The sequence below is a fragment of the Triturus cristatus genome, chromosome 11, assembly GCF_964204655.1.
Source record: "Triturus cristatus chromosome 11, aTriCri1.1, whole genome shotgun sequence".
In the NCBI taxonomy this organism is placed as follows: Eukaryota; Metazoa; Chordata; class Amphibia; order Caudata; family Salamandridae; genus Triturus; species Triturus cristatus.
In genome coordinates this window covers 80,449,589-80,476,236 of record NC_140594.1, presented here as the reverse complement: position 1 = coordinate 80,476,236, position 26,648 = coordinate 80,449,589, and the positions used below count along the sequence as shown (strand labels likewise).

Here is a 26,648-nt window from a genome sequence, read left to right as displayed (position 1 = left end):
AATGTATTGTTGCATGCATTTACTCTGAGGCGTGAGTTATTTTAGCTGCTCTGATGCGCTATTAATTTCATAATGAATTATATAATGAACGCTTATGCTGTTTGTCTAATGTTACAAGATGGCACCTGTAATGGCAACTGAAATGTGCGAGTAGTACCCTTGTTAGTTTCTATGAGTTTTTGATCACATGATATAAACTGATGTGTAATGGCGCTCTCCTGTCGTGATCAAGGGTGCAAGCGGCAACCGAAACGCATTGACTATTGCTCACCCAGACTGAATTATTTTTTGGGATCCACGTTGGAGTGCCATGCCTGTTTTCTCCTATTCCGAGAACAAGAGTATTCTTCATATATGCGAGGAGGTGGCGGACTCCTACCTACGGCAGCACCACCGGCACTCAGCATGACTCATTTCAGCTCTGAGGAGCCTTGATCACACAGTCATTACATTGGGTGGCACAATCCCTCCATTTGCTAGTGCAGTAGCTGCCCTGTGTCTGTGGTGTATCTTTTTACAGGGCACTCACAGGTACAACACCTAAACCAATCAAGTAAGCACCACTTCCTAGCATGTGTAGGAAGGGCGCATGTACTTTCAAATTGCATTACAGTTGAAAAGCGCCCAGATTCCTAAGGCCATGAAAAGAGAATCAGCAGAAACCAAGAGGAGAAAAAGCAAAACGTTTTAGGGAAATTCCCTCAGAAGGGCCATTTCCAGCAATCAATGGATACATCTCAGGATTGAAAAAATTAGCTTTAGCATTTATGTTTGGAACTTTGCATGCTGAATTTATTAGAGACTAAGTGGTCATGAACACCTGTCCCTAATATACAGGATTAGTTATGGGTAAATTGGGAATCACCCTTGAAAGATGTGGTAGCCATTGCTCAGAAATATAATTGATTGGAAGATGTGCCAAGGCTGTTAAGAGTGACTAGGTGGAAATAGTAAGCAAAATAAGAAATGGTAAGAATAGAGATCGGAAACAAAAAGATACCAAAAAAACAAATTCCTATAGTTGGAAAAAATGAAGGTGGGGAATGTAAAGCGAGTGAATCATGAAATAATGGTTTTAGATGCGTTACTTGTGAACATTTCTGTTAGACCGCAAAAAATGCCCTGCTTATAAACAAAGATGTGGTAGTATCAATAGTATACCACACTAGGGCATTATTGTGCAGTGGATGACAACAATGTGCTAGGCAATACAACCATATCACCAGGCCTGTCATTCTGCTGTAGGAGAGCATCCCTGTGCCATGGATGCCCACAGTATGTCAAGAATGACCTCAAATCTGTCTGGAACAGTATGATGCCAGAGATGGGAGACTGTATATCATGTTTGGCCATAATAGTGTGATACCAGAAATGGGAAGATGTGTATATCATGTGTGGCCACAATACTCTAGAAACTACAGCCATTATTCTAGCATATTGCCAGGGTTGGGCACCATTTCATAAATGCCTAAAAGTTGACACAAAATACCACCAATAAACGATGGCCAGCATTTTAATAGTGGTGGGCATTAGATCCCTCAATTGATGTTTATAGGCTGCTTAAAACTACCACCATTGTAAATCGGCCAGCATAGGAAAACATTCCAAGAATGGAAAATGTGTCATGGATGCACATGAGTTGGCAAAAATTACCAGTATCCTGCACAACAGTATTTTACCAGGGATGACCGTGGATATCATCCAATGAATGCCATGAATTGGTAAGAGGTACACACTCTGGCACACTCTTTCAATATATATTTTTTTAACTTGCGCTTCGTTTGACTGCTTCGCTGACTCTTGCTGAACCTCCTACTGCTTACTGAGACTCCCGGGAGAAAATGGGGGGCAGCAAGAAGAGCATCAAATGGGCAGGGAGATGGAAGATGTGCCTGGCTTAAGGGCTGGCAGACTGGTTTTCCTGGAAGATGGAGCGGTTCAGGTCTTGCAGGACATAGCCACTCAGCAGAGCATGGGTGGGATTGGGGGGGGGGGCATCTGCTTTGGTTTGCCGGAAGGGGGAAAATGAATACACAACAAAGTTTAAAGTCAAGAAATTATGAAACATTTATCAATTTGGAGAGTACTAACAGAGACCGTTTTCTCAATTACTGTTAAATCAAAATTCTAGGATGAAACTTGAGTCATATCCTACTGAATTTATATACCCAAGTCGATATACTTGAAACATATAACTCTCTTTATAAAAGTTAGATTGTTGACATCAAAATAAAGTTGAGATACTAGATTCACCAAATTCATGTTAAACCCAGTGAACTTACTTAATCAGTGATCATCAATTTAAAATGATTTTTTTCTATCACCAGCTCCAAAACCAGAGCAATAACTTCAATTCCACATCTCTGACCTTTAGTTCCTCAATACTTTTCTTATACCTGCTTGCAATAGCTAACGGCTCATGAGTCTAGGTGAACAAAGGAGGTGGCAAAGGATTTCCCTTCTTTGTAACGCCAGCCATACACAATGGGTCAGAAGTAAGTTTAATTGTTTAGAGCCTATTAGTCCTGTTCTGATGGACTGTACGCTTTGCCCCTCTAAAGATGTATGCCCTGAGATGCCCATTATCACACATCCTGCAAACCCTTGCCTTTGTGACAGAATGTCCAGAACTTGAGACATATCTCCGTGAGATGTTTGTTTTCTTATCATCTACTGATTCTCCCTGTTTGCAGGTGCAGAAGTTGCATTGTATGTGCCCTGTGGATTTCCATGGCATTTTCCAACTGGATGAGCGCCGCAGGGATGCTGTTATTGCGCTCGGCATTTTCTTGGTGGAATCAGACTTGCAGGTAAAAAAACAATTTTTCTTTGTGTGACCTGATCGCTGGCAGTGTTGAGGGTAGTAATCCTAAACGCAAGATATATATATAAACTGCCTTTAAACGTTATCTAGGTGTTATCTGGGAACAAACTGCCAAAGCGAATGATAAGTCAGACAGGAGAGGTACTGGAAACTCGATACTATGTTAAATTTGAATAATTAATGTGTTGGTCTTTACTTTTCAGAAGTAGTGGGTTCAGACTGAAAAGTCACAGGTTACAAATAGCAAAGAAAATTCTGTCGCTACATTCTCATGACGAGAGATGTAGACAATTGTATAGTGTCTACGACAGGAGGTAGATGGTAAGGCATGGTGGGAATTAATAGTCAGAGCAAAGTGTATATCATCAATGTTTCACCCCAGTACAAAAGGTCATGAGGTAATGTATTGTCCTTTTTCACAAACATGGCAGTGGTGCATGGAACTGCTTCCCAGTGCGAATTGTGACAGAAATCAAAGTAGTTTTGAACAGATGAAGGGAAGTAGTTGACACTCAGAAGTAGTTGTGGGCATCCTAGAAAAGATAGTGTCCATAATTACTAAAGGTCTGTAGTCTTAGTGCAAATTTTAAATGAGAATATTAGTCTGATCCACCAAGAGGCCCAATGCATCTACTATTGTCTATGATAACAATGGGGGCCCGCTAAAGAGTGTCTGCAGGTCTTTGTCCCACTTCACAGGTGCCATCCTTTTTAGGTTAAGCATTCAAGACCTCTTGTATATACTTATATGTGTATGTACTTTGTGGGCTCTGGAGATCCGCTCTAGGACATGTCTGCTTCCGCTTAGGGACTTTTTTTTCCGGTTCAACTGCCTCTCTTTAACTGTCTTGATAGAAAACGACCAGTAGAGGTCTGTAAAATACCAGAATTACTTTCTGCTGAGGGACTTTCTTTTAAAAAAAAATTATGGCAACTACCTCTATTTAACTTTCTTGATAGAAAACGACCAGCAGAGGTCAGTAAAACACCAGAATCACTTTAGCATTCTCTGGATTCCAGTCCATAGAAATTGTCTTCCACGAGCACCTGTAGACAATATTTTTTTTCAAATCTTGTATTTTCAGTGATATGACCACCGAAGGCCCTGATTTTATATTAAAAACAGCTTTGGACTATACAATTTCCAGCTGAAAGGCAATATTTCTCTCCATGTGTTCCCTTACCTGGCGTGTCACACAGTTTGGTGCTTGCTTTCCCTCCATGTTAAAGAACAGTAGATGTTTCAGCACCCATACCAATGAGCTGCGTAGCTAAATACATCTAAGGTCCCAAAAGCGAGACCGATTGCATTGCAAATGCTTGTTATATTAAATGACTTATCTGACCATTTCACTATGTTCACTGCTCCCCAATGAAAAGGGTGAGATGCACTGCCTCCACTGGCCACCATTAGCTTACAGAAAAATGATAATATATAGATGTCTGTCCTGTGCCAACAACTAGGGGCTTTGGATAAAACTAGGACGGAGAACTGTAAAAAATTGCCTCTCTACCTTGAATTTAATCTTTGTAATGTGAGATTGGTGGAGAATGCCACTGATCTGGTGAGCAGGTCTAGCCTTGGAAGGGGTATAAACTGATGAACTTCCAAGGAACAGTAGCGATGGTGTCTAATAGCTGAGCATGGAGATCCAGAACCTGCCTTGCCTCAGCTTGGTGAACGTGTGCCCCTGTGGAAGGAAGACCAGACTGTGAAGAGTGCAGTGGCACCTCAAGGAGCCAGTGCAGTGTTTGCTGGTGAAAGTAATGTCTCATGCTTTTGGCTGATGAAATGGTGAAATGTCACTGGGTGAATAGTTTGGGAGCGAAAAGACTTGCCTCCATAGGTAGCTTTAGAAGGGAGTCCTTGGAATACACAGTGGGCTTCCAAAACCTGGGGCTCTTTGTCAGAGATCTTTTCCCTGGCTGGGTATTGGCCAATGCTCAGGTTAAAGCCCCTAATTTTGGGTGCAAGGATAGAAGGTAGATTGGTCAAATAGTGGTTAAAATTGACTACGGGCACACCCTTGATGAGATGTTTTCCTGGCGAGGGACCGTATCAAGATTAAAAACAAGACTGAATCCAAACGGGCCTGGAAATGGTCACTCTGAAAGAGGCGGAGTTCCTGCAAAAAGAGAATCCCAAGATTCCGTATTTCTATATTCTTCCCAAAATTTATAAGGGTATCACTCCTCATCCAGGCAGACCCATTGTCTCCGGCATCGCCTCGGTAGTTGACCTCTCTCTATCTTTTGTGACTACTTTCTACGCCCAAAGGTACAAGAAATGCCATCTTTCTTTTTTTTTTTTTTTTTTTTTTTTTGAAAAACCTTTATTGACATTTCAAGCAATTACACATATGGGCCTACAACCCCCGGGGCCGGCCGCTAAACAATCAGAATAACAGAAAGCAGGTCTATCACAGTCAGTACCTCGGGGAGCAAAATCTCGACACTAGCATACTCCCAGTCTCTGAACAGCCCAGGTAGGAGACCAGGATAATAAAGGTTTACATTTTATAATAGAAAAGGATGGAAGGATCAGGTGCCAAACAGTTTCCCAGCAGCGAAAAATGGCAGGCAGAACGATGAACGTAAGCAATACACAGCAGTCTATCTAAGCAATGGCGCTGAAACAGTAAGTTCAGGATGTGGAGGAATGACACGGCCATTTGCGCCTGCAACCCCCTGCCCCAAGACCCAGAAAACTCCACGGAAATTATGGCACTCCGTAAACAGCAGTGATTAACAACAAAGGAGTACTACCATGCTGATCCCAGAAAAAGACAAAGAAGAGTAAGAGAAGAAAAGGAGGCCATAGAAAAAGGAGGTGAAAGACTAAAGGATCCCCCCCCAACCCCCCACCCTGCACCTCTGCAGATGAGTACGGCCCCCCCCCCCCCAGCAGTGTGCCTGTCGCCCCGGAACCAGACCCGAAATATAGCAGAACAGAGAAAAGAAGTGGGAAAGGAGCCCCCACCAGACGGGGGGGGTAGAGAGAGTATTAATAAACTGGAGGAGGGCCTGCAAAACACGCCCCCGGTTTCTCCCTCCCGCACCACACGGTTTCCCATAAAGCATACAATAAAGAACACAAAATCGACCCTGTCAAAGAGGAGTAAGGAGCATTACGCACTTGGTACACTAACAATTATGCCATGAGAGCACACAACTCCCGAGCCCGCCCGCCTAGTAGGTGACCACCTCGGAAGGGTCAGCATCATCCTTGGCCACTCTTTGCAAACCCACCCATGCATTCCCCTCGTCCCAGTGCCATGTCCAATGTTACCAGGAAGAGAAGTGTCCAATAAAACTCAGGAAGCGACACACACAGGTAGGGTAGAGGGCTCTGAAGATCGACACAGTCAGCTCTAGGGAGGATCGTCTTTCCCGATGCCGAGCCAGGATTTACGCTGCACACCAGGCCCAGGAAGGCGGAATCAGCCAGGGCGGGCGACCGTTGCTTGGACGTTGCCTGGGTCGTCGGAGACCGCGCACGGGACAAGGCCACCCCCCCCCGAAGCGCAGTCCGACATTCGCACCACTCCGGCAGTCCGACCCCACCCAGTCACCAAAGGCCGTTGTTGTTGCACTGCCGCCCGGCCACGGCGTTCACTCGAGATCCTGGCTCCGGGGCTGCACAGGCCGCAAACTTCAGACGGACATTTCTCCGGCGGTACCGCTGCCAGAAACTTCGGGGTCACACGGCCGGTTGCCGCTCGCGTTCACCAACACGGGTAGATAGCGCAGGCTAAGGATCTCGTGCAGGATATCTGTGCGGGGTGCGGAGGTTCACGGAGCCGGGAGCCTACGCTGCCGTCCCGGTCGCCATCTTGGCTCCTCCCCCAATGCCATCTTTCTTGAAGGATAACAAGGATGTGCTAATTCTATTGCAAACTTTGGACATCGTGGGAACAATCATCACCCTCATTTCCCTAGATGTAGAAACCTTCTATACCAGTATTCCTCAAGAGGCAAAACTGTCAGTAGTAGACGACCTTCTAAGGGCATGGACATGCATTGAAGAATTATTTTTATGGATCTTACAGTGTCTCAAATGAGATCTTTCTCAATCTCGCCATTAACATTGAGGATAACCCCATTACCACAAAACTCTTTAATAAGAAGACAGATGGGGACAGCCTTTTACCGTTTGACAGCTTCTATCCCTGATATTTCCGTTTGAATTTACCCTTTGGCCGATTTTTGAGACTAGGGAAGAACTGCAACTGGCTCAAGGACTTTAAGGATCAGGCTGACCTCTTATCCATGAAGCTTAAAACAATTGGCAATCCCTTTAAAGCTATTTGAGTAGCACCCAAACGGGTCTTTAACAAGAATAGGGAATCTATGTTGGAAACGCATGAAAAGAACACAGAAGAAAGGATGATCTGTCTAACCACGTAATGTCCTATATCACATGATGCGAATAGGATTGTGAAGTAAAAATTGCACATTTTGAACATAGGAAAAATGCAATTGGAAGAACTGCTTTCTCTTTTAAGAGATCGAGAAATCTATGAGACTCTCCAATGCACACCAGATGTGGCATGAAACCTGATTCCTCTACCATGAACATCTTGAATCTACTGAGCATAATGGGTCTTTTCCTGGTGGTTGCTGCAGTGTCTGTCACTGTTGGACTTGGCCCTTTTTGCAGGTTCCCCCCTAAACTTTTTGGCTTAAGTTCTGACATGGTGTTGGGGGTTTTAGGCCTCTGGGCACTTGGTGCCCATTTGATAAGGTTGGCCAGCCCTCCCATAGGAATGCTTTGGGGAGTCCCTGACTAAGTGTGTCAGTGGTAATTCATGGTATGGGAGGAGCAGCGTAGTCAAATTTGGTATGTATGAAATTGTGAGAATAAATGCTGCGCAATGGTGTGCGCAGATTTATTATGACTATGGGAGAAATGCCACTTTTAGAAGCTGGCATTACTGTGTGCTATGTGTCTGCCTGCCTGATGTGAATTGCATGTCTGGCTTGTGAGTGACAGGGGCTGGGAGGTGTGTGTGGCTCCAGGAGGGGCAGGGTGAGTCAGCGCTGGGCTGAATAGGACATCTGTGCTGGGAGTAGTGGGAGGAGTAATCCCCTGACTCTGAATAGGAGTGTGCCTGCCCTTGTGAATGCTGGCTCCGCCCCCTGTGGTGTGTCTGATCATCTAGCCCCCACCTGACAAAGGGGAAGAGGAGATTGCAAAACAAAGTGCTCCAATTCCCCCCGAACCAGTTGCATTTGGTTCCCCAATGTCCTGCACTAAAGACAAAGGAAATATTGATATAAATATAGGGGCTGTGACCCATTGATGATGACCAATTCTTGTTCCTGAATCCTGCCGGGGCGTGCTGCTGCTGGGGCCCAGGGGGGGCTGCCATGAGTGCTTGCCTCCCTGGGCCCTGCATTGCCCCTTGATCCCTAAAGGAACATTTTGCTTCGGACCTTTTACTTTGCTTGTGATCCTCCAGGACCTTGGAGGAGCTTGTGCTGCTTCTAGCGCCTTGTGAGCGCTTTATTTCAAATTGCCCCAAGGAAAAGGAACACGAGGGCTCCGCAGGGCGAAGCTGCAGGCTTTCCCGAAGGAATTCCGATGTGGGGATTCCCTCTGATGGAGGGCAGCGAAGCGGGTGCCAACCACTGGCGTAACGAATATTGAGGGGGCCTCCCTGCACGGAACATGAAGGGGCCCCCTCCAGGCTCAATTAAGAGCTCTACGGCAAGAGTGCTGTGCTGAGGGGGCCCCCTAGAGCTTGGGGCCTGCCCGCACCACGGGGCCTGTGTTACGCCCCCGGTGCCCACCCCGCATTGTGCCGACGAGCGGGAGCCTACCCCGCTTTATGTCTCTTGGAAATAGCTGGTGCTCACCCCGCGTCATGGTGCCTTGAAGGTAGGTGCCCCCTCGCATTTGCTCCAAAGAAGAGATCACCGCCGCGACCCGAGTGAAAATGGCCGCCAAAGCGGAAGCCAGGCAAAGTTCGCCTGCATCCGGGCGGGGCCGGCGGCAGGGCTGGAAGAGGTGCCCGTGTGGCGGAGCGGGGCTCGCGGCGAGAGAGGGAGGAATGGAAGGCGCCTGGAGCCTTGCGTGCTCCCCTTTGAAGTCCCGGGTCCCAGGAGGGGACCTGGGTGAAGTGGAGAGGCGGCCGAGACCGCTGATGGCAGCGTGGGGCTCCCGTGAGTGAAGAGAAGCCCCGCATGCTGGAGAAGCTGCGGCCCGGGTGAAGAGCAGAGTCCCGAGCGAGGGAGAGGAGCCGGCAGACAGCTGCCCGGTGAGTGGGGCTGAGGCTGGTCTTCTTTTGGTTGGTGCGTACAAAGCACCTCGGCAGTCCTGTTTGGCTGGGCGGTCCCGCGAGAGAGAGCGGGCCGCCCCAACGATCGGGGCACAGTGCTGGTGCCCATTCCATGAGCGGCCCTGCCTGATAGAGGGCCGCTCCAATGAGGGGGCACATGGTTGGTAACGGCCCAGAGAAGCCAGTGTTCCCCCCCCCCCCACCCCCCCCCTGCATGTCGAGGCACATTGTTTGTGTCTGAGTGGTCTCGCAGGAGAGCGAGCCACTCCAATGAGGGGCACAGTAGATTTAGGGCCCCAGTGGGGGTCTTGAGGGCCAGTGGAGCCCGTGCCTTATTTCCCATTTGTTTGTAGAGTCCCTGAGTGGGACAGGAGGGCACAGTCAGTGCCAGTGATGATAACGGCTGCCCAGCAATTAGTGGGCAGCTGCTTCGTTTAGGCCAGGGCGGGGACCCAGGAGGCACATTCGTGCCAGCGCATTGCGCACTTTTTTCTCCAGCTGCGAGTGGAAGCTTAGCGTCCTGACATTTTGGACATGGGGCATTTGAGCCCTGTTGAGAAGGCCAGTTGGCCAGGGGGGCAGTTGGGTTTGTAGGGCGCCAGGCCCTAATGTGATTTATTTGGTGCTAGGAAATGTGATTCATGTACTCTGATTTACGCACCCTTTTTTATGCCTATAACTGTGGTTTATGAATGAGGTTGATTGCATAATGTGTTTATGGTAGTGAGTTATGCGCCTAATGTGAGTTATGCTTAGGAGGTTAGGGTCTAATGCGTTTAGACTTATGAGATGATTGCATAATGTGTTTATGCTGGTGAGGTTGGCGCAGAATGTATTTCACGCCTAAATGTGATACTGTGCATAATTTGGTTTATGTTACAGGATGATGCTGAGCAAAAGACACACAATTGATGGACAGAATGCAGAACAAATCAAAACATTCACCCCCAGGCAAGAGATCTGGGTTAAATCCATCATTCTTTTGCTCACCATGCCACCCCAGTTTAGCCCTGGCCATATGCAAATCAGTCTTGACCCCGTGCCTCATGGGAACAGTCCTCCCTGGACAAGAAACAGGCATACTAGGACCTGGCCTGGCAGTTCGGGCTGGACTGTTCCCATAGGGCGCAGGGTCAAGACTGATTTGCATATGGCTAGGTCCAAACTGGAATGGCATGGTGAGAAAAAAACAATGGATTTAGGCCCCGATCTCTGTACTGGGGTGAATGTATGACATTGTTCTGCATTCTGTCCATCAATTGTTATTTTTGCATTTGTCAACCTGAGTGGGACGGGTATGCCCAGACGTGGGTCCCGTGCTCTCCATGCCACTGGAGTCAAGCTATCCTGGCTGATGAGGGCTGAAAGCCCGAAACCGGTCCTAGGATGCTTGTTTTCAGTCCAGGGAAGACCTGGCCTGGCAGTTTGGGCTGGACTGTTCCCATTGGACGCAGGGACAAGACTGATTTGCATATGGCTAGGTCCAAACTGGAATGGCATGGTGAGCAAAAAAAAAACAATGGATTTAGTCCCAGATCTCTGTACTGGGGTGAATGTATGACATTGTTCTGCATTCGGTCCATCAATTGTTCTTTTTGCACAGGATGATGCTGAGTACAGTGGTTACCAGTGATTACTGGTTGTACGTTTATGTGATGTCCTACTTTTACTAAGTTCACTTTGTTATGGTTCTGACAGTGGTCCAGTCGGCCCTGTCAGGTGTACGTAATCCCCTGTAGATATTACCTAGTGCCAAGTGGCACAATATATATTATGTGATTACTATTCTAATGAGAATACAAAGGCTATTTTTGATATAACCTTGTGTGGAGTTCATTTTGTGGTGTGCCTGGTACGTTGTTGCTGTGTGCGTGTGCAAACGCTTTACACATTGCCTCTGGGATAAGCCTGACTGCTCGTGCCAAGCTACCAAGGGGGTGAGCAGGGGTTCTCTTTGGCGTATAACTCCCTCGCCCTGACTAGAGTGGTGGTCTCTGCCTGGCTTTGGCGCAAGCCTTAGCCAACCAGAGATCCCATTTCTAACCTAACCACAAAACAAACAGAAATTGACCATGGTTTTCCTGAAGAATGGTATCTTAAAGAACATACCAACTATAATACAAATATCTGTGTATACTTGATCCGATGCCCATGTTCCCTGCAGTTTGTAGAGCTGATCACATGTACAATAAAAACTAGGATTCATGAACATCAGAGTACAATAAGGTGCCAACACACCGCAACGCGTTTTACCAATCATTACATTGAAGAAAGACGTACACCGGATGATATGAAGTGGACAGTAATTCAAAGACTACAAGAAGGTCCTGATGTACAAATGAGATTGTTTCAGAGGAACAGTGATAGGCGTTTAGAGTCTGTACGGATATTATTGGTCTCCATGATCTTTACTCTTAAAGCTTTAAAACCATGAACCTTCTATGGGGTCAAGACCACGAACATTTGATACACCCTCCTCCTAAGCACTATACCATATTATGATCCTGGTATCCAGATATTCCCTCCTTTTCTTTCTCAAACGCAACATGTTTTTGGGCTCTACTGAAACTGGATTTCTTATTTTCAGTTTTCACTTTCCCTATTAAAAGTGTTTATTCCCATAAACATTTGACATTTAAAAAACCCATCTTTTTTAAAATTGGGATTTGAGATCCCTGGCTGTGGCACGGCAGTCTGATGGCCGCAATATGCTTGGTGCTGCCATCCCAGCATCGCCAAGCATGTTACGACTTTCTTCACCGCCGGCAGTTTCATAGAGGTTCTTACTCCATGATGCTGCTGGCGGCAAGGATAGAAAGGGGACCCTAGAGGGCCCCCTGTTGCACCTGTGCACTGGGGTGCACGCAGGGGGGCACATGTTGTGCCCCCCTGTGTGCATGCACCCCATTCCTGCATGATATGGACTGCCCAGTCCATGACGGGCAGAAACGTGCATATAGGCTCATATAGGAGCCTTTAAACTGCACAGCAGCGGGAACGCCATGCCACACGTCCTCCAGATCAATATTTTACTTGTAATCGGGAGGCGGTGAGGTTTGGCTGTGCAGGAGTGGGACGGTGGCATGCAGCCCACTCCCACTCCGCCAAAACCCGTAATTAGGCCCTGAGTAGATTAGGGTCCACCTGTTGTCCTAACAGAATGCCTAAACCTCTTTTGCACTTGAAAGCATGAACCATGTTGAACATACTAAACACAACCAAGGGCCCATTACCATGCCTGTTTTGGTTCAGTCTTGTTTTTAATCTTGACACAGCCTCTCACCAGGAACACAATCTTATCAAGGGAGTGTCCGTAGTAAATTTTATCCATTATTTCACCCGATCTACCATCTATCATTGCACCCAATATTCAAGGCTTTATCCTGAGCATTGGTCAATACCAAGCCAGGGAAAAGATTTCCGACAAAGAGCCACAGATTTTGGGAGCCTGCTGGGTATTGCAGCGAGGAGGCAGCCCGATGATGAAGCATGCCACCTAGGTGATTGAGGGCTATTGCATCCTTTAAATAAGGATCCTGTGAGATCTGTGAATACCAGTAGCTTGTAACTTGTATTCAATCTTTGATCAAACGGAGGAACAGCACACCAATTTGTTCTATAACTTATTAAGTCTGGGGAGGTTGTGTGCTGGACTGCAATAAATATTTCCTCTCCTTCCCCCTCCATTATGGTAGTCCAAGGTCCCAACGTAAAGGAGACTCTGAGGTGGCTGTGATTGGACAATTGTGAATGAGGCACAGAGTTTTCTTTGGCAGACCTCAGAGGTATATGACACACAAAATGTGTGCAGGTAGTAAGCGTCTTGATGAGGTACCAAAGTGAGGGAATGAATGTAATTCTGTCAGGAAGAGGCAGGTTATTAAGGTGTTTGATCATTAGCTCAGGGGTCTCAGGACTCACTTGAACAATGTAAGAAATGGGAAACAGTTGGAATACCGATGTCTAAACCACAAGTGTTCCAACTCCGCAAGCCCTAACCATGCATATGCGTGGTTAAGGCATTGCGCGGTGCAGCTGCTGGCTGCTGTGGACAGAATCAGGAAGACCTCTCAGGTAAGTGGTGAAGTAAGTGGGGCTGGGTGTAGTTCTGGGCTGGGGGTTGTTTTGTGGTAGTTTATTAGGCTGGGAGGGTCGGGGCATTGTTTTATGGGCCGGAGGCGGGTCGGGTCATTGTTTTGTGGACTGGGGGGGGGGGGTCGAGGTTTATTTTGTGAGCTGGGGGTGGGTCGGTGGTAGTTTTGTGGGCTGGGTGTGGATCAGGGGTTGTTTTGTGGGCTGGGGGGTGGGTCGGGTATAGGTTGCTGGGCTGGGGGGGTCGGGTAGTTTTCTGTGGTGGGTCAAGGGTTGTTTTGTGGGCTGAGGGGTGGGTTGGGGTTGTTTTGTGGGCTGAGGGGTGGGTCAGGGTTAGGGTTATGGGATGGGAGGGAGTTTGAGGTAGTTTTCAAGGCTGGGGTGTTGGAGGAAGTTTTCAGGGCTGCGGGTTGGAGGTAGTTTTCAGGGCAGGGGGGTTCAGGGCTAGTTTTCTGGGCGGGGTGAGGGTAGTTTTTAGGGCTGGGGATCGGGTTATTTTTTTAAAATTAGGGGTAAGGGTATTAGGCCTCAGGGGAGGGGAATCGATAGTAGGGTAGTTTTTAGGGCTTAGGGGAGAGCGGGGTAGTTTTTAGATCTGGGCTGGGTCAGGTTGAATTGAATTGAATTGAATTGAAGGGGCATTTAAAGAGCGCATGGCTACCCTAGAGCATCCCAGCGCTGTAGCAACACCCAGAGCAAGTGGACAAATTACGGGAACAGAAAAGTTTTTAAACATTTGCGAAACAGAATGTAATTAGATTCAGATCGAATGGTCAGTGGAAGGCCATTCCAAAGCTTTGCAGCATTGTAGCTAAAACATCGTCCTCCACTACGCATTCGTTTTACAGTTGGTACTAAAGCCAGGTGTTTATTTTCTGATCTTAATCTTTAATCTTTCTGAGGTTAATGGACAGGGTTAAGTGGAAGGGTTTTAGGCCTCAGGGCATGGGGGGAAATGGGTAGTTTCTAGGGCTTAGGGGAGGGCAGGGTCATTTTTTTTAAATAGGGGTTTGCCTTAGTCCAGTGGAAGGGGTTGGGGTAGTTGTAGGTAAAGTTCAAGGGGAGGAGCAGAGGTAGCGTTTAAGGGTTAAAACAGCGTGGGGTTGGGAGTTAGGGGTATTTGGACCTCCAGGAGGGAGGGAAAAGGGGGCTGTTGGTAGCTTACGGCGGGGGTCGCGACCTTAGCCACGCATACCCCTTTACCATTCATGCCTTTACCACGAAATTACTTGGTACAGGCTTGTGTGGTTAAGGAACGTGTGAATAAGACGCATTCATTGTTTAGGTTGCGCGGTAGAGGCACGCACGGGTTATCAACTTGTGGTTCTATCATACATCCGAAAGAAATGGAACAAAATATAGCAGAGGCGCAAAGTGGTTTGAAGTTAGCAAGCAGGATTTAGATTGCCAGTTTTCAGGAGCAAGGTTGCATTTGGCTAGAGATTTCATAAGATCTGTCATGATTGTGCCATGGGTAGGTGTGAAAACTGGGATTATGTTTCTTTTGAATACTCAGTGCTTCATGGATAGCCAGATATTTTCTCTAGGAGGGGGTGGAAGTTGCGAGTCTGGCATGGATGAACATTGTGTAGTGAAATGAATAGCCTTGTCTGCGAATGAGATCAGTTATTGAGAAGGACCAGCCTGTATATTGATGCACTAATCTATTCTGCTCATGTCAAAACTGTTTGTGAGACTTCATGTGGAAGAGAAGACGAGGGGAGATTTTGCAAATATTTTTCAAAACCTTGCAGTTATTGTGGTTGATATGAGTGATGTAATCTACATACTATAGACATATAGTGCGCTAAAGTTTTTAATAGCTAGAGCTCAGAGATGTAGTGGACTGTCCCTGGTAGAGTAGCCAGTGGTGTGGATGATGGGTTTTAGATGATTTTGGTTTTTGGAGCGTTCAACATATGTAATCGGAGAGCCATCCGATGCTGGATTTCTTGTAGACAGTTGCAAAAGTGAGCAAGCAGGTTTACAAAAGGGGTAGAAAACGGCATTTTGGCCAACTAAAAGCCAACATACGGAGTGTGGGGTATATAGGAAACAAAAAAAAAAATGCAGACAGCAATACTAAATTGCGATCATGGCCCATAGAAATGTAGGAGGACAATACCGTTCTGACACTAGGACGAGTTGGGCGAGGCGTTTGAAAGCGGAATAAAGAAATAGGTTGTGCAAAAAGATCGTGTGATGCCCGGACACATTTGCTGGTTGCATTGGTAAATAAAACGAGCGTATGGGGAAAAAAAAATAGACAGAAGAGCTGGTGGAACAGGGACACGGTGGGATATGAAACAGGGAGTGGGGATGGGGTGGGTAGAGGAGGAAGGGATGATGCCAGCTGCACGTACATGGTGATCAATTGCAAACAAAGCTTTGGCAAACACACGATCACATTACACAGTGACAAAATAAACAAGCATGGCAGAAGCAGACATTTGCTGGTTGCTTTGGTAAATAAAACGAGCGTATGAGGGGGCGAGGGGGGAGAAAAATAGACACAAGAGCTGGTGGAACAGGGACACGGTGGGATATGAAACCGGGAGTGGGGATGGGGTGGGTGGATGAGGAAGGGGTGATGCCAGCTGCACGTACATGGTGATCGATCGTAAACAAAGCTTTGGCAAACACACGAACACATTACACCGTAACAAAATAAACAAGCACGGCCGAAGCGGACCGTGCTGCAAAGGAAAATGAGAGTGCTTACAGGCTTATAAAGGAGACTGTATAACTCCACCAGTAAACGATCCTGTCCGGGTGGGCGGGGCCAAAAGGAGACAGGGCGGTAACAAGGAGGGACTAAAGCCTCACGTACAATGGAAAGCCAGTGTTTTGCATGCACGATGACGCAAGCCAATAAAAAAAAAGGGGCCGAGCCTACACTCACTTCTAAAATTGTATCAATTACAAAAAGCCTCGCAGAGCGAGCAGTGCATGCACGCTGCAACACTAGGCGAGACCTAAAAAGGTCCACAGTGAAGGTAAGGGAATGCAGGACACCATATGCTAATATCACTGACTTCTTTAGGCTATACATAGCTTTTCTAGAGGTGGGGAGCCACTGAAAGCTTGAGCCAGGCTTGAGACTGAAGTCTGACTCCGACCGAGGACCTGTTGGAAGCGCGAGCCCATAGTGAGCTGAGCTTTCATGTGGCGTCTGCCTACCTGCTTACTGCTACCCTGAATGTGGCGTTGGGGCTGGGGCTGCCGACTGAGGAAATGGGGAACCAGGTTCGAGTCTCAGCATTGGCTCAAAATCCTGTGATTCTGGTCAAACCATTTCTTCTCCCCAGGCCTATGAACCATGAATGTTACCTTGTGTAATGTAAGTGGTGCTCATGTAAAGTGCTCCAATACCTTTGGTGCGAGTTCAGAGTCTATAAAACCTGCAGATAAATGCTCAAAGAAGTAAAAACAAAGCGTTAACATAAGGAAAGATAAGTAGCTATTTCCTGGGTGTTTTGTACAAATCTCTGTTTAAATTGTTTGACCCTAGGCAAATATTTCACTACACCAAAACTCTTTTGCCTTCATTAATGCATATGAAAGCACTTTCAAATACGTGAGTCCCGAATACCGGTTGTACAAACTGAATTGTGTCCCACACATTATAGAGTCAGCTATATCTGTGGGAGTAACACTGGACAAGTTCTGATCATGCAGGAGCACATCAGCTCTGCCACCAAATGAACAAACTTCCACATGAGCATCCTAAGAAAAATAAACCCCTTCCTTTTCCAGGATGACCTCAAGTCTGCTGTTCAAGCTCTAGTGATTGCCAGCTCTATGGGCGTGCAACCCTTTGAGGCCTAACCAGAGCTAAGCTAGCGCCAATAAGGGCCTCTCTTAACTCTGCTGCTAGACTTGTTACAGGATCAAAAATGAACAATCACATCACTCAGGACCTGAAATCACTTAACTGGCTTCCATATGAGGCGAGGATTCATTTGAAAATTGCCTACATGACACTTAAAGCCCTGTATTTCAACCCTCAGTGGTACCTTGCACAAAACTAGAGATGTCTGGTGGCTTCAGAGCTTCTAGAAGCACAAGTTCCCTTCTGATGAAACCACCAAAATGTCATAAAAAGAAAACTTTTATAACGGAACCTTCTCAGGCATGGCCTAAAAATCAGGAACGTCCTTCACCCTGAAATCAGAATGAATCCCTCTGTTGCCTCCTTAAAGAAGAAGTCAAAAGGATACTGATGAACAAATCTATGTCGTTGAACGCTTGAATTATACTCTAGAACTTGATCTTTCTCTTGCCTGCATGCATGTTACTTCTCGCAAACTATACTCTTACTCTGTTCTACTGGTTGCGGTCCAACTGGACCCTGTAGTCTGCTCTCTAGGAGCGATACCCACACCTTGTCCATGCTCAATGCTGTTATTTTTATACATGTCACCTTGATCATTGTAAAGCGCTCTGATACCCGCAAGGGTCATGTTCGCGCTATATTAAACTTTATAAATAAATAAATACTGTATTTGATTTAATAGACTTTAATGTAACGTTTTTATATCCGTGCTTCACATGTTAAAGAAATACACTTCTGTTGAACTTTATTACAGTTTACATGATGTTTGTTATATGATTTACATTGCAAACACATTCAGGCTTGGCTCGGTTCTCCCTGTTAATTTGTTGGCTCGCCCACCTTGAGGCTATTCAGTGCAGCGGGTGAAGTGCATTAGGAAAGTATGGATACTGCCATGAGGACGGGGTCAGTGAGCGTGGAGGTGGAATCAAAGACGTGGCTAGAAAGAGACAAAATATTCTGTAACTGTTTTGTTGATCTCTTATATTCCCGTTACTGCATATAACATAACGCTCACCTTGACTGAAAAACAAATAAAAGTTAAACTAATAAGTGGAAAAAATGCACTATTTTATGTTCTGAAACCTCTATTGGTTAATGCGATTACTCCCTCCCTTCCAATTCAGCTGGGGAATCTCAGTTGTGAAAACTAACTTTTGTCCTTTAGCTATAATTACAGACAAATGCTGTCCATTAAGGCATCAATCATGGACAGCAGACGTTAGGGCTAATATACGGACGGCTGGTCACCTTAGACCGGGGTGTCTTTTTTTAACAGTTCTCGGTCACGCCCCCTCGTCAGACTGCCCTGCCCCTGGGGTGTGGCCAGCCAACCGTGCCCTGGGGAATCAGTAGCAGAGTGGAGGCCCCTTGAGATCACGACTTTGGTGTGGGCCCCCAATCCATACAGCTCTCAGCCGCTCTGAATTTCTGGCCACAGGTAAAAAATGTCGAACTTCCACTGTTGTCTTTTAGTCCTTTTTTGATCTAAATAGTAGTTTGGGAGAAGGGTGAGTGGGTGCTAGTTAGTAACCACAGGGTTTAAATTGTCAGGGTTATTCCTGCTCGTGCTGGGGGGTTATTTTTACTGTGTAGTTTGTCTGATGGTACTACCTCCCCACACTGTCACCCCTCACTGTGGATGTTGTCGCCCCAGCCCCTGTTGTGTTGGGTGTACTGCCTGTGGCTGCTGCTGCCACAAGCTCGCCCAATTGCTGGATCTCTGTTGCAGTTGTCTGGTGACTGGAGAACCTCCCTGCAACTGGAGGTAGGGGACATTTTGATTCCCCTGTGCTTCATGCTGTGGAGGGACATTCGTGGGGTTTTGTGGTGGCTGGCACTGGCTCATTGATCTCTGCTGCTTTTGCTGCTCATGGTATTCCATTAACTGGCATGTCTCTGCTAGGTGACCCGGCCTATGGCAATAGTAACATTCCCTAGGGCCTGGTTGTTGCCAACGTCCCTGGCTTCTACTGCCATAGCCTGGTTACAGCCCTCTGGAGTTTTGTGGTGGAGCCCCAATTGAGACTGGTGCGGTCTGTACAGTGTGGCCATTATTACCCTCTCAAGGGCACTCTTTTTCAATTTGTGTTTAACCAGTTTTGCGGTGTCTCTTTGGGCCTGCTCCTGTATTCTCTATTTTTCTTCTTCTTTTTGTGGTAGTGAAGTATATGTGTCTGTATCTCCCGCCAGGATTTGGTATATAAACCCACTACGTAGTCCAGACTGCTATGTATCTCCGTGGGTAACCTCTTTTTAAGAATATTGTAGAAAATGTTTACTTTTGGGCCCGTAACGGTTCACAGCTGTCAGGCCAGGGTAATATGTTGACCTTCGTGTGTAAATGCCCCTATTGGCTAACCTTATTTACTCTTTTTCTCTGTTTGGGGAACCTAGTTTTCATGTGCTTTCGTGGGGAATCCATGGCAATTTGGCAAATACAATTCAAACAATGTTTTCATAGTTGGTTTGTCGAATCATAGAGGCAACTCATACGTTGTTCATTCTTATATTTTATCATACTATGAGCTCAGCGCTTGGAATTTGTTTTACATAAAACAGTTCAAACAAGCATTTACATGAAACAAGATAAGACTGCATACGTAGTATTGGAACACAGGGCGAATATGCAATGGTTCAGCAAAAAAACCTGCATGAACATATCGATATCCATATTAACATATGGAAGAGTAAGCCTTTGTGCAGATGAGTTGTGTCCAGTATGTTCCACACACGTTTTTTGGTTCTGCAAAAAATGTTTCCAACAGGGCAACGATTCTACATAGTAGATACTAAGTATTGTAAGCAGCCTAGAGTTATTAGACTGAATTGTTATAGCATGACAATTTCTACATAACAGAAGTCTGGGTGCATCAGGTACTAACACATATGCACGTGCTTGTTTAGCTTCAAAAGATGTGCTATATGTAAAGCTTTCATCACAGTATGAAAGCTGCAGCTAGTATGATCTTTAGCACTTTCAGACCTTGGTTATTTTAAGCGACTAGTGTCGTTTTTTGACAAGTGTTGCATAGAGGATACACTGTTCTAAATAGATATTTTTGTAATACTCTGTTTTGTATTTCTCATGAGAGGTTCTATGTCTCCAAACAGTGTGGTACAGAGTAAACTCGTTCCATAGAGTTAACACTGTTTGCAGTACCCACTTTTCTACTTATATCAACTTCGTTTGTCAATGTTGGTTGGGGGACTGTGAGGGGTACGATACAGATAAAAGCTGTCCGTAGTAGGACATTAATTTTGGAACAAGCGTTGAGTATCTTGTGTATCTTGAGGAACTTGTCTTTCTCTGAACAGTTGTATTCATATTGAACACTGTGTGCAATGAGGGTTTCCCATATAACTGTGGTTGATTGTTAATGTGAACTAGGCTGCCAGTGAAGTGTATGGTATAGGGTCAAGGTTGCACATAACACATGCTTGCTACATATAAGGGAGTTGTATCTGTGATGGCATTAACAATGCTTCGTATTATTCTGAGCTATTTTGTACTTCATTTTAGGCCTCTTATGCCATACTAATTTATAGAGTAAAGTGTACAAAAAAAGCTTGCATGATTTCATCAGTGATGTCATAAATTATGTCATAGAACATGCCAAAGGTGACGTAATATGTGAGTTCATGAGCAGTTCATGGCCGGGTGCAAGCTCTACTAACTATAACCAGTGAATTTCTGCGTTCTTTTTTTTTTTTAGTTGAAAACAATGTTGTCACTGACATATTCATGTAACTATGATATTACTTCAACCTTTGATATTTTTCTGTGAATTTCTACGTTTTGTTTTTTTAAACAAAAATCGATCTTTATTTTTATCACACTGGACTATAAAGTTACTTTAACCTTTTGTTTTTTTCGATGAATCTCTGTTTTTTTTTTTGCGTATAGTAGTATTTTATTGCCATAAGTCGATCCGGAGGCCCTTAAATATGTTTTTGAAAATGTGTGGAGGGCTGGGGTCAGATGGTCAGCCAGCTGGTTTGCTAGTTTTCAGTAGGTCTTCAAGTTCTGAGGTTGTAATTTTTCAGAAGGCTGATATAGAGGGAGATTGTGTATATCATAGGTGATCAGTTGTTTCTATTGTTTTTTAGGTAACAAGGGTGAGTAGCTTCATCTATTGGTGCCATATCTTTACCCAACCAGTTTTCAGTGTTGAATTGTATGTCTGGGTTTTTTATCAACCTGCAAATTAAAGATGTTTTTATTTTTGCTGATTGAAAGGGCATTCATAAGCAAAGAATTTAAATGTAGTGTTCTTTAGTGGAAGGAAGGGTATGCACATCTGGGATGTCGTTGGACGTATTTTTTGAGCTCTTTGTTAATATGTGGTTATTGGTTAGCATGTGCTCATTGTGTGTAAAGGAAGAGAGGTGGTAGGAAGGAAGTGCTGCCAGACTGCAGCTACAGTGATGGAATGGTTGTGGTATTCCTCACCTTCGCTGTCCTTCTCAAGTAGGTTTATTAAAGATTTGATTTTTTTATGGGAGGAAGAGAATAAGCCAGATTGTGTTGGGGAAATTGTTGGTATAAGATTGTTTTGGTGATGTGTTAAAACAGAGTTGAGTTCTGATGTGATATAGTATGGGTGATGCGAAGTTTGTGTGATTGGTGGCGCATTCTTTTTGTTGTTTAAAGTAGAAGGGGTAGGATTGGTGGAGGAGCGTGGGGTGTAGTTTTAGTGCTTGAAACTATTGCATAATGAGTTGTGGATGGGCAGATATTTGAGTCGTGGGTGGGTTTGTGTAGTGTTGAGTGATTGAGATGTTGGATGAGGAAGGATGAGTTTTGTGAGAGGTGAGGATGGGAAGATCTGTGAACATGTCTTGTAGTAATATTGGTTATTGTGTTTAATGAGGATTGTTAGTGAATGGTAGTAATATGTGAGCAATTTGTTTCTGAGTTGGACATTCTGTGTTTGTGAGGTTAAGAGTTGAGGTATTCTTGTGCAATGCATTTCTTTTGGGAGATGCTGGTGGCAAGCATAGAGAGAGGTTAGATTAGTTAGGATATGGAGTTGTGATTTGTTATGTTAGGATAGGTAAGGTTTGGGGGAATTGTGGCATTGTAGGGGTGTGATTGGCATACGGTTTTAGAAGTGGGATACTGTTTTAGAATTGAGATTAGTGTAAGGGGGTAGGAAATGATAGCAGGCATTTGGAGTAGAGTGGGGTAAACTTGAATAGAACGATGGATGGGGAGGTGATAGCTGGCGGTGGTGCATTAGTGGTAGAAAGGAGGTGTAGTTTGGTGGGAATTAATTGAGTTATGCCATAGGGATTACAGTAGTTAGTTGTGTTAAGAGTGTGTCAGTAGAGAGGGTATGTATGTGAGGCGTATAAAGGAGCAGGTTGAAAGAAGAGAGAGAGGTTGGATAAGTAGGATGTAAATATGGGTACACCTAAGGGGCAGTTCAAGGTGGGAGCAGAGGAGGAAGACCGGTTTATGTGACTCTGGACCCAGTCCAAACACTTAACCTGTAACTGGTATGATAAAGGTGTTTGGAGCTGATCTCCTTGGTTAGTGATTGCTCGATTGCACCCCAGCTCCTGATCTACACTACAGGTGGGGCCCAATCTAACCAACTTGAAGTACTATCATACGCTTTAAATTCATTTTCTAATCACTCCAGAAACTAGTGCTCAGTCAACTCAGAAATAATATTTCATACAAGCAAAACGGTTTAAACAGCTTCTGTTCACTTAAGGTAGGCTTTTGACTATTCTTTTTTTGGCGCACCCCACAACCAACACATTTAGATGAGAAATTCACTGTAAAAACCATCTTCTCTTACCAACTTTGCTCAGGCCTTCCTCTCTTGTCTCTTCGGTGCTCTCAGGCGCTGGGGTGCACCGAATGAGAAATAACTATCGTAGTCTCCCTTTCTAAGACTTATGAGGCTGTGCATGAATACCTGTTCAGGTGACTCCGGGTCCAGCAACATAGCCTGCAACTTGTAAGCGCTTGACAGTGCAGTAGATTTCAAATTAGTAAGATCGATACATATTGGATTTTTCCTAGTGTGCCAAAACAACTCCCATGTGTATGTAAAAATCAGGACTACAAAGGCACATCTAAAGTGGTTGTCTTTACCATGTACAAATGCTAAAATCATTGGTTTTGTCAATACTTGTTTTTAGCTAGTGAGACAAAATGAGACTGTATAGGTCCTACGTTGCAGTAGAACTGCCATGTGGAATGCACTGCACTGTCTGGCCCCAGGTATCTCTCTCTTGCTGTCTCTCCAATGGAAAACCTTTAGGTTCAGATATACAAGCCATTTTAACGGTCTCAAACACTCCGATTCAGTGTTTGTGTTAAAATGCTTTATTGAATGTACTTATGGAGTTTTAGGAGTCAGCAAATGTATACTAACTTCTAAAATGGGGTTATCATACCAAATCAGTATTTGGAAGAAGCGTGCTGTAGGCGTCCCTTCCAAATACTGATTTGGTATGATATGTGTCAATACTTTGTGACAAAAATTTGGTTGCAAAACATAAAAAAAATAAAAAACTCGCTAGTTGGGGAGGTAATGAGTTCGCATAAGGGAAGAGTTCCATTTCAGGCCCCTTCCCCATTGAGAAAAAGGTTTATTGGGGTGACCAACTCTCACTCAAGCTTTGGAAAAAAGTAAAAAGTGAACTATTTTTTTTTAATGCCTTTAATGATAGACATAGTGGTCTGCTGACCTTAGCAGGCCACCATCCCCGTGATACCCTAGAATTGAAGGGCGTTGCAATTGACTTCCTTCCTCATTTATGTTCATGAGATACGTCTAATTAGAAACCATTACGGTTTGTAATTTTTACAAACCGACCTGTTAGCAGAATAAGTCGGTTTGTAAAATTCTTCACTGGTTGCAGAAATGCTGATTGCAGTTTTCCATCAGTATTTTGAGACCATATTTTGCACGTCTTGCCCTATGCTCTTAAAACCCCTTTCTAATAATGTTAGTGTTCCACAGTAGCTTTAGCAACTTCTGCTTGTTACTCTCTTCCATCAGAGAAGGTTTGCCAGCAGAAACTGTGCTGAAGATGTACTCCTGGTAAACGCATAAGACTTGAGGACGGAGAGCCCTGATTCATTACCTGGGGTACTGTGTTTTGATGCAGTTTTCTTCTTTGCCCCTCTCCTTCAATCTCCTCTTTTCATTGTATTCTAGTGGGGAGTTGAATGTATCCCCCTTTTTTATCCTAATGACTGCCTTTTCACCTTTCTGATGTTGGGAGGTGTGAATGCAGCTAGGGGTTTGCCATCTCCTTGCACTCAGTTGCCAGCCAAAGGTTGTGTGACTGGTGTCGGAACTAGCATAAAAATTGTGTTTTTTGCATTATGTTATCAAGTCTAAAAGTAAGGATCATGATTCCTAGACTAGACTCCATTCTACCATCTACAGCTTCACCAGTTTCCGACTCTCTTTTTGAGCTTCCAACTCTTGTCTAATCCTTGTTCACTGCTTTTCCAGCACAAGGAGAGCATGGTCCCTTACCTGCTGCGGCTGCTGAAAGGACTCCCGAAGGTGCAGTGGATTGAAGAGAGCATGTCTCGGAAAACCAGAGGTGAGCTCCAGCGTGGGTTTCTGCAGAGGCAGCAGATGTATTTACCGGTGCAAACTCTACGCACGCTTCTTCTGATGGTAGATTCTTTAGTGGGGCGAAGATATTCAGCTGCCCTTTTTCAGAGTACTCCCCATTGCAGAGTAGTCTTTACTTCCATCCTTCCTTGCATTACAAATGAAATGACAGAATCAAAGTGGGTATTCTGATGAAAGGATAAGAATAGCAAAATAAAGCTGCTCAGTTACTTTTCTGTTCACTCTTGGCTTTGCTTTGCCCTTTACGTCTTAGATGCCTTTCAAGTAAATTTTAATTCAGGAAGGACAAATACCTGTATTTTATCTTGTACTAATAATGGCCTTCAGAAGGCACCCTTTGAGTGCACAATATACTTCCACCTTGATGTCTCACTCTGAACCTAATTTTCTGCCATAAGCGGCTCATATCCCAGTCATGACCTTTTACTAAAGTAAATAAGTATTTCTAGTTCTGATTATACTCTTTGTTTAACTCGTTGCTCTTTCTGAAATATTTGTATATTTCTGGTCATGATTTGTTCATCGTTGTCTCTGCCCCTAAGCAGTTTGGCATGCTATTTGATGTCAGTCTGTGCACGTACTATTCTAACCATTTTGTTTGTGATTTCCATTGGAGAGCCTTGCACAAAGCGGTCTTGCCTCCGTAGTAGTGCAGCTTTTTAAGTAATGTCACCGTTGGTGCAGGGTCCACAGTATGTTTAAGAGAATGTGACACCATACTTTTTCAAAGAGCACTGGCATCTCCCTGGGAGTCATCCTCACTTAAGAGACACTTTCATGCGTTTATTGCATTGACTTCAAACTAGAACCCACAGGTTCTGCAGAGACATAACTTCCAACATTTCCTTTGATGTATTGACTGCATAGTGTGCTACTAGCAGTACTCTGTGGACAAGTGAGCAAAGCACACAGGCCCAGATTATAGCTGGTGCAGTAATCCCAGGTGCAATTTCATATTTGCTGAATGGAGTGTCCTCTTTTAAGCATTTGCGAGTGCATAGCCCTTGGAACAAAATCTTCTAAACTAGCCATTCAAAACGCTGAGCCTTGTATTGGTTGTCCGCATGCAAAGATTGGTAGGAAATAAATTCCCACATACCTTGTGACATTTGTTTCCTTGTGTTTCTCGTCAGGTGTGCTTCCTGTTTCTGAAACCTTCAGTTTCTGCCTGGTGACTCTGCTGTCGGACGTTGCCCACAGGGACACTGTTTTCCGAGCACAGGTATGTAATGCACATGGGTGTGATGTTCTGTGGAAGACCTTGCCAGGCCAGTGTTTACATATTTTCAACACTGCTTGAATCCTCTAGCTATGTGGATTTGTTAATATCACAATTTTTGAAAGGTGAACTATGCCTTTATTGCCTTTTTTTTGCTTCTGCATTCCTATTCCACTCATTAAATATGCACCCAATTATTAATACATGTATAGGTTTACTACATAAGCATTAACAGTATCCAAAATGTCAGTGCGTGTAATGTGTTTGTTAATATAACAGTAATAGACCTTTTTATGCCTGAAAAAATAAATCCTCTTTTATACTCCACTTTTTAAGATGCTGGCTGCAGCTCCGTTCTGCAGGCTCAGTCAGTACGTGTGAGGTCACTATTTGGAAGGCTGTGCGAGCGTCTGTGCTGGAAATATAGTGTTTTGCTTGTAAGATCCCCAAGACTGCCCTTTTCCCCTTTAAAATGCCTCGACATGCATTTATCTCAATCACAGCTTCTAGACGTTGAATCTTTGTAATAATGCACGCTTTCCCTCAAGCTCATCTTCTGCTCCCGTTTGTTGTAGATCCTCGAGGGGATTCTTGACGTGATGCAATTTCTGCTTTCAATGTGCCAGTCTCCGCAGACCCAGGACAAAGGTACCATAAAGGGGGCGATGTGTATATTCAACAATAGTGGGCTTTGTTTCTTGAAGACCAAGATTATTTTATTATATTCAGAAAGTGGACGAAGCTAGAATGTGGCATACCACGTGGTTTACTCAGTGCCCGAGTA

General features: G+C 44.9%; 1 protein-coding gene across 4 annotated transcripts in view; it reads left to right on the top strand.

The window, feature by feature from the left end:
• Nucleotides 1-26,648, top strand: part of PI4KA (phosphatidylinositol 4-kinase alpha) — a 548,133-nt gene that overhangs the window by 14,035 nt on the left and 507,450 nt on the right. For all 4 annotated transcript variants that reach the window (XM_085633226.1, XM_085633227.1, XM_085633225.1 and 1 more), the window contains exons 2-5: nucleotides 2,694-2,810; nucleotides 24,517-24,610; nucleotides 25,779-25,867; nucleotides 26,440-26,512. In XM_085633226.1, the coding sequence (XP_085489352.1) occupies nucleotides 2,694-2,810; nucleotides 24,517-24,610; nucleotides 25,779-25,867; nucleotides 26,440-26,512 (373 nt within the window). The remainder of the gene's footprint in view (nucleotides 1-2,693; nucleotides 2,811-24,516; nucleotides 24,611-25,778; nucleotides 25,868-26,439; nucleotides 26,513-26,648) is intronic.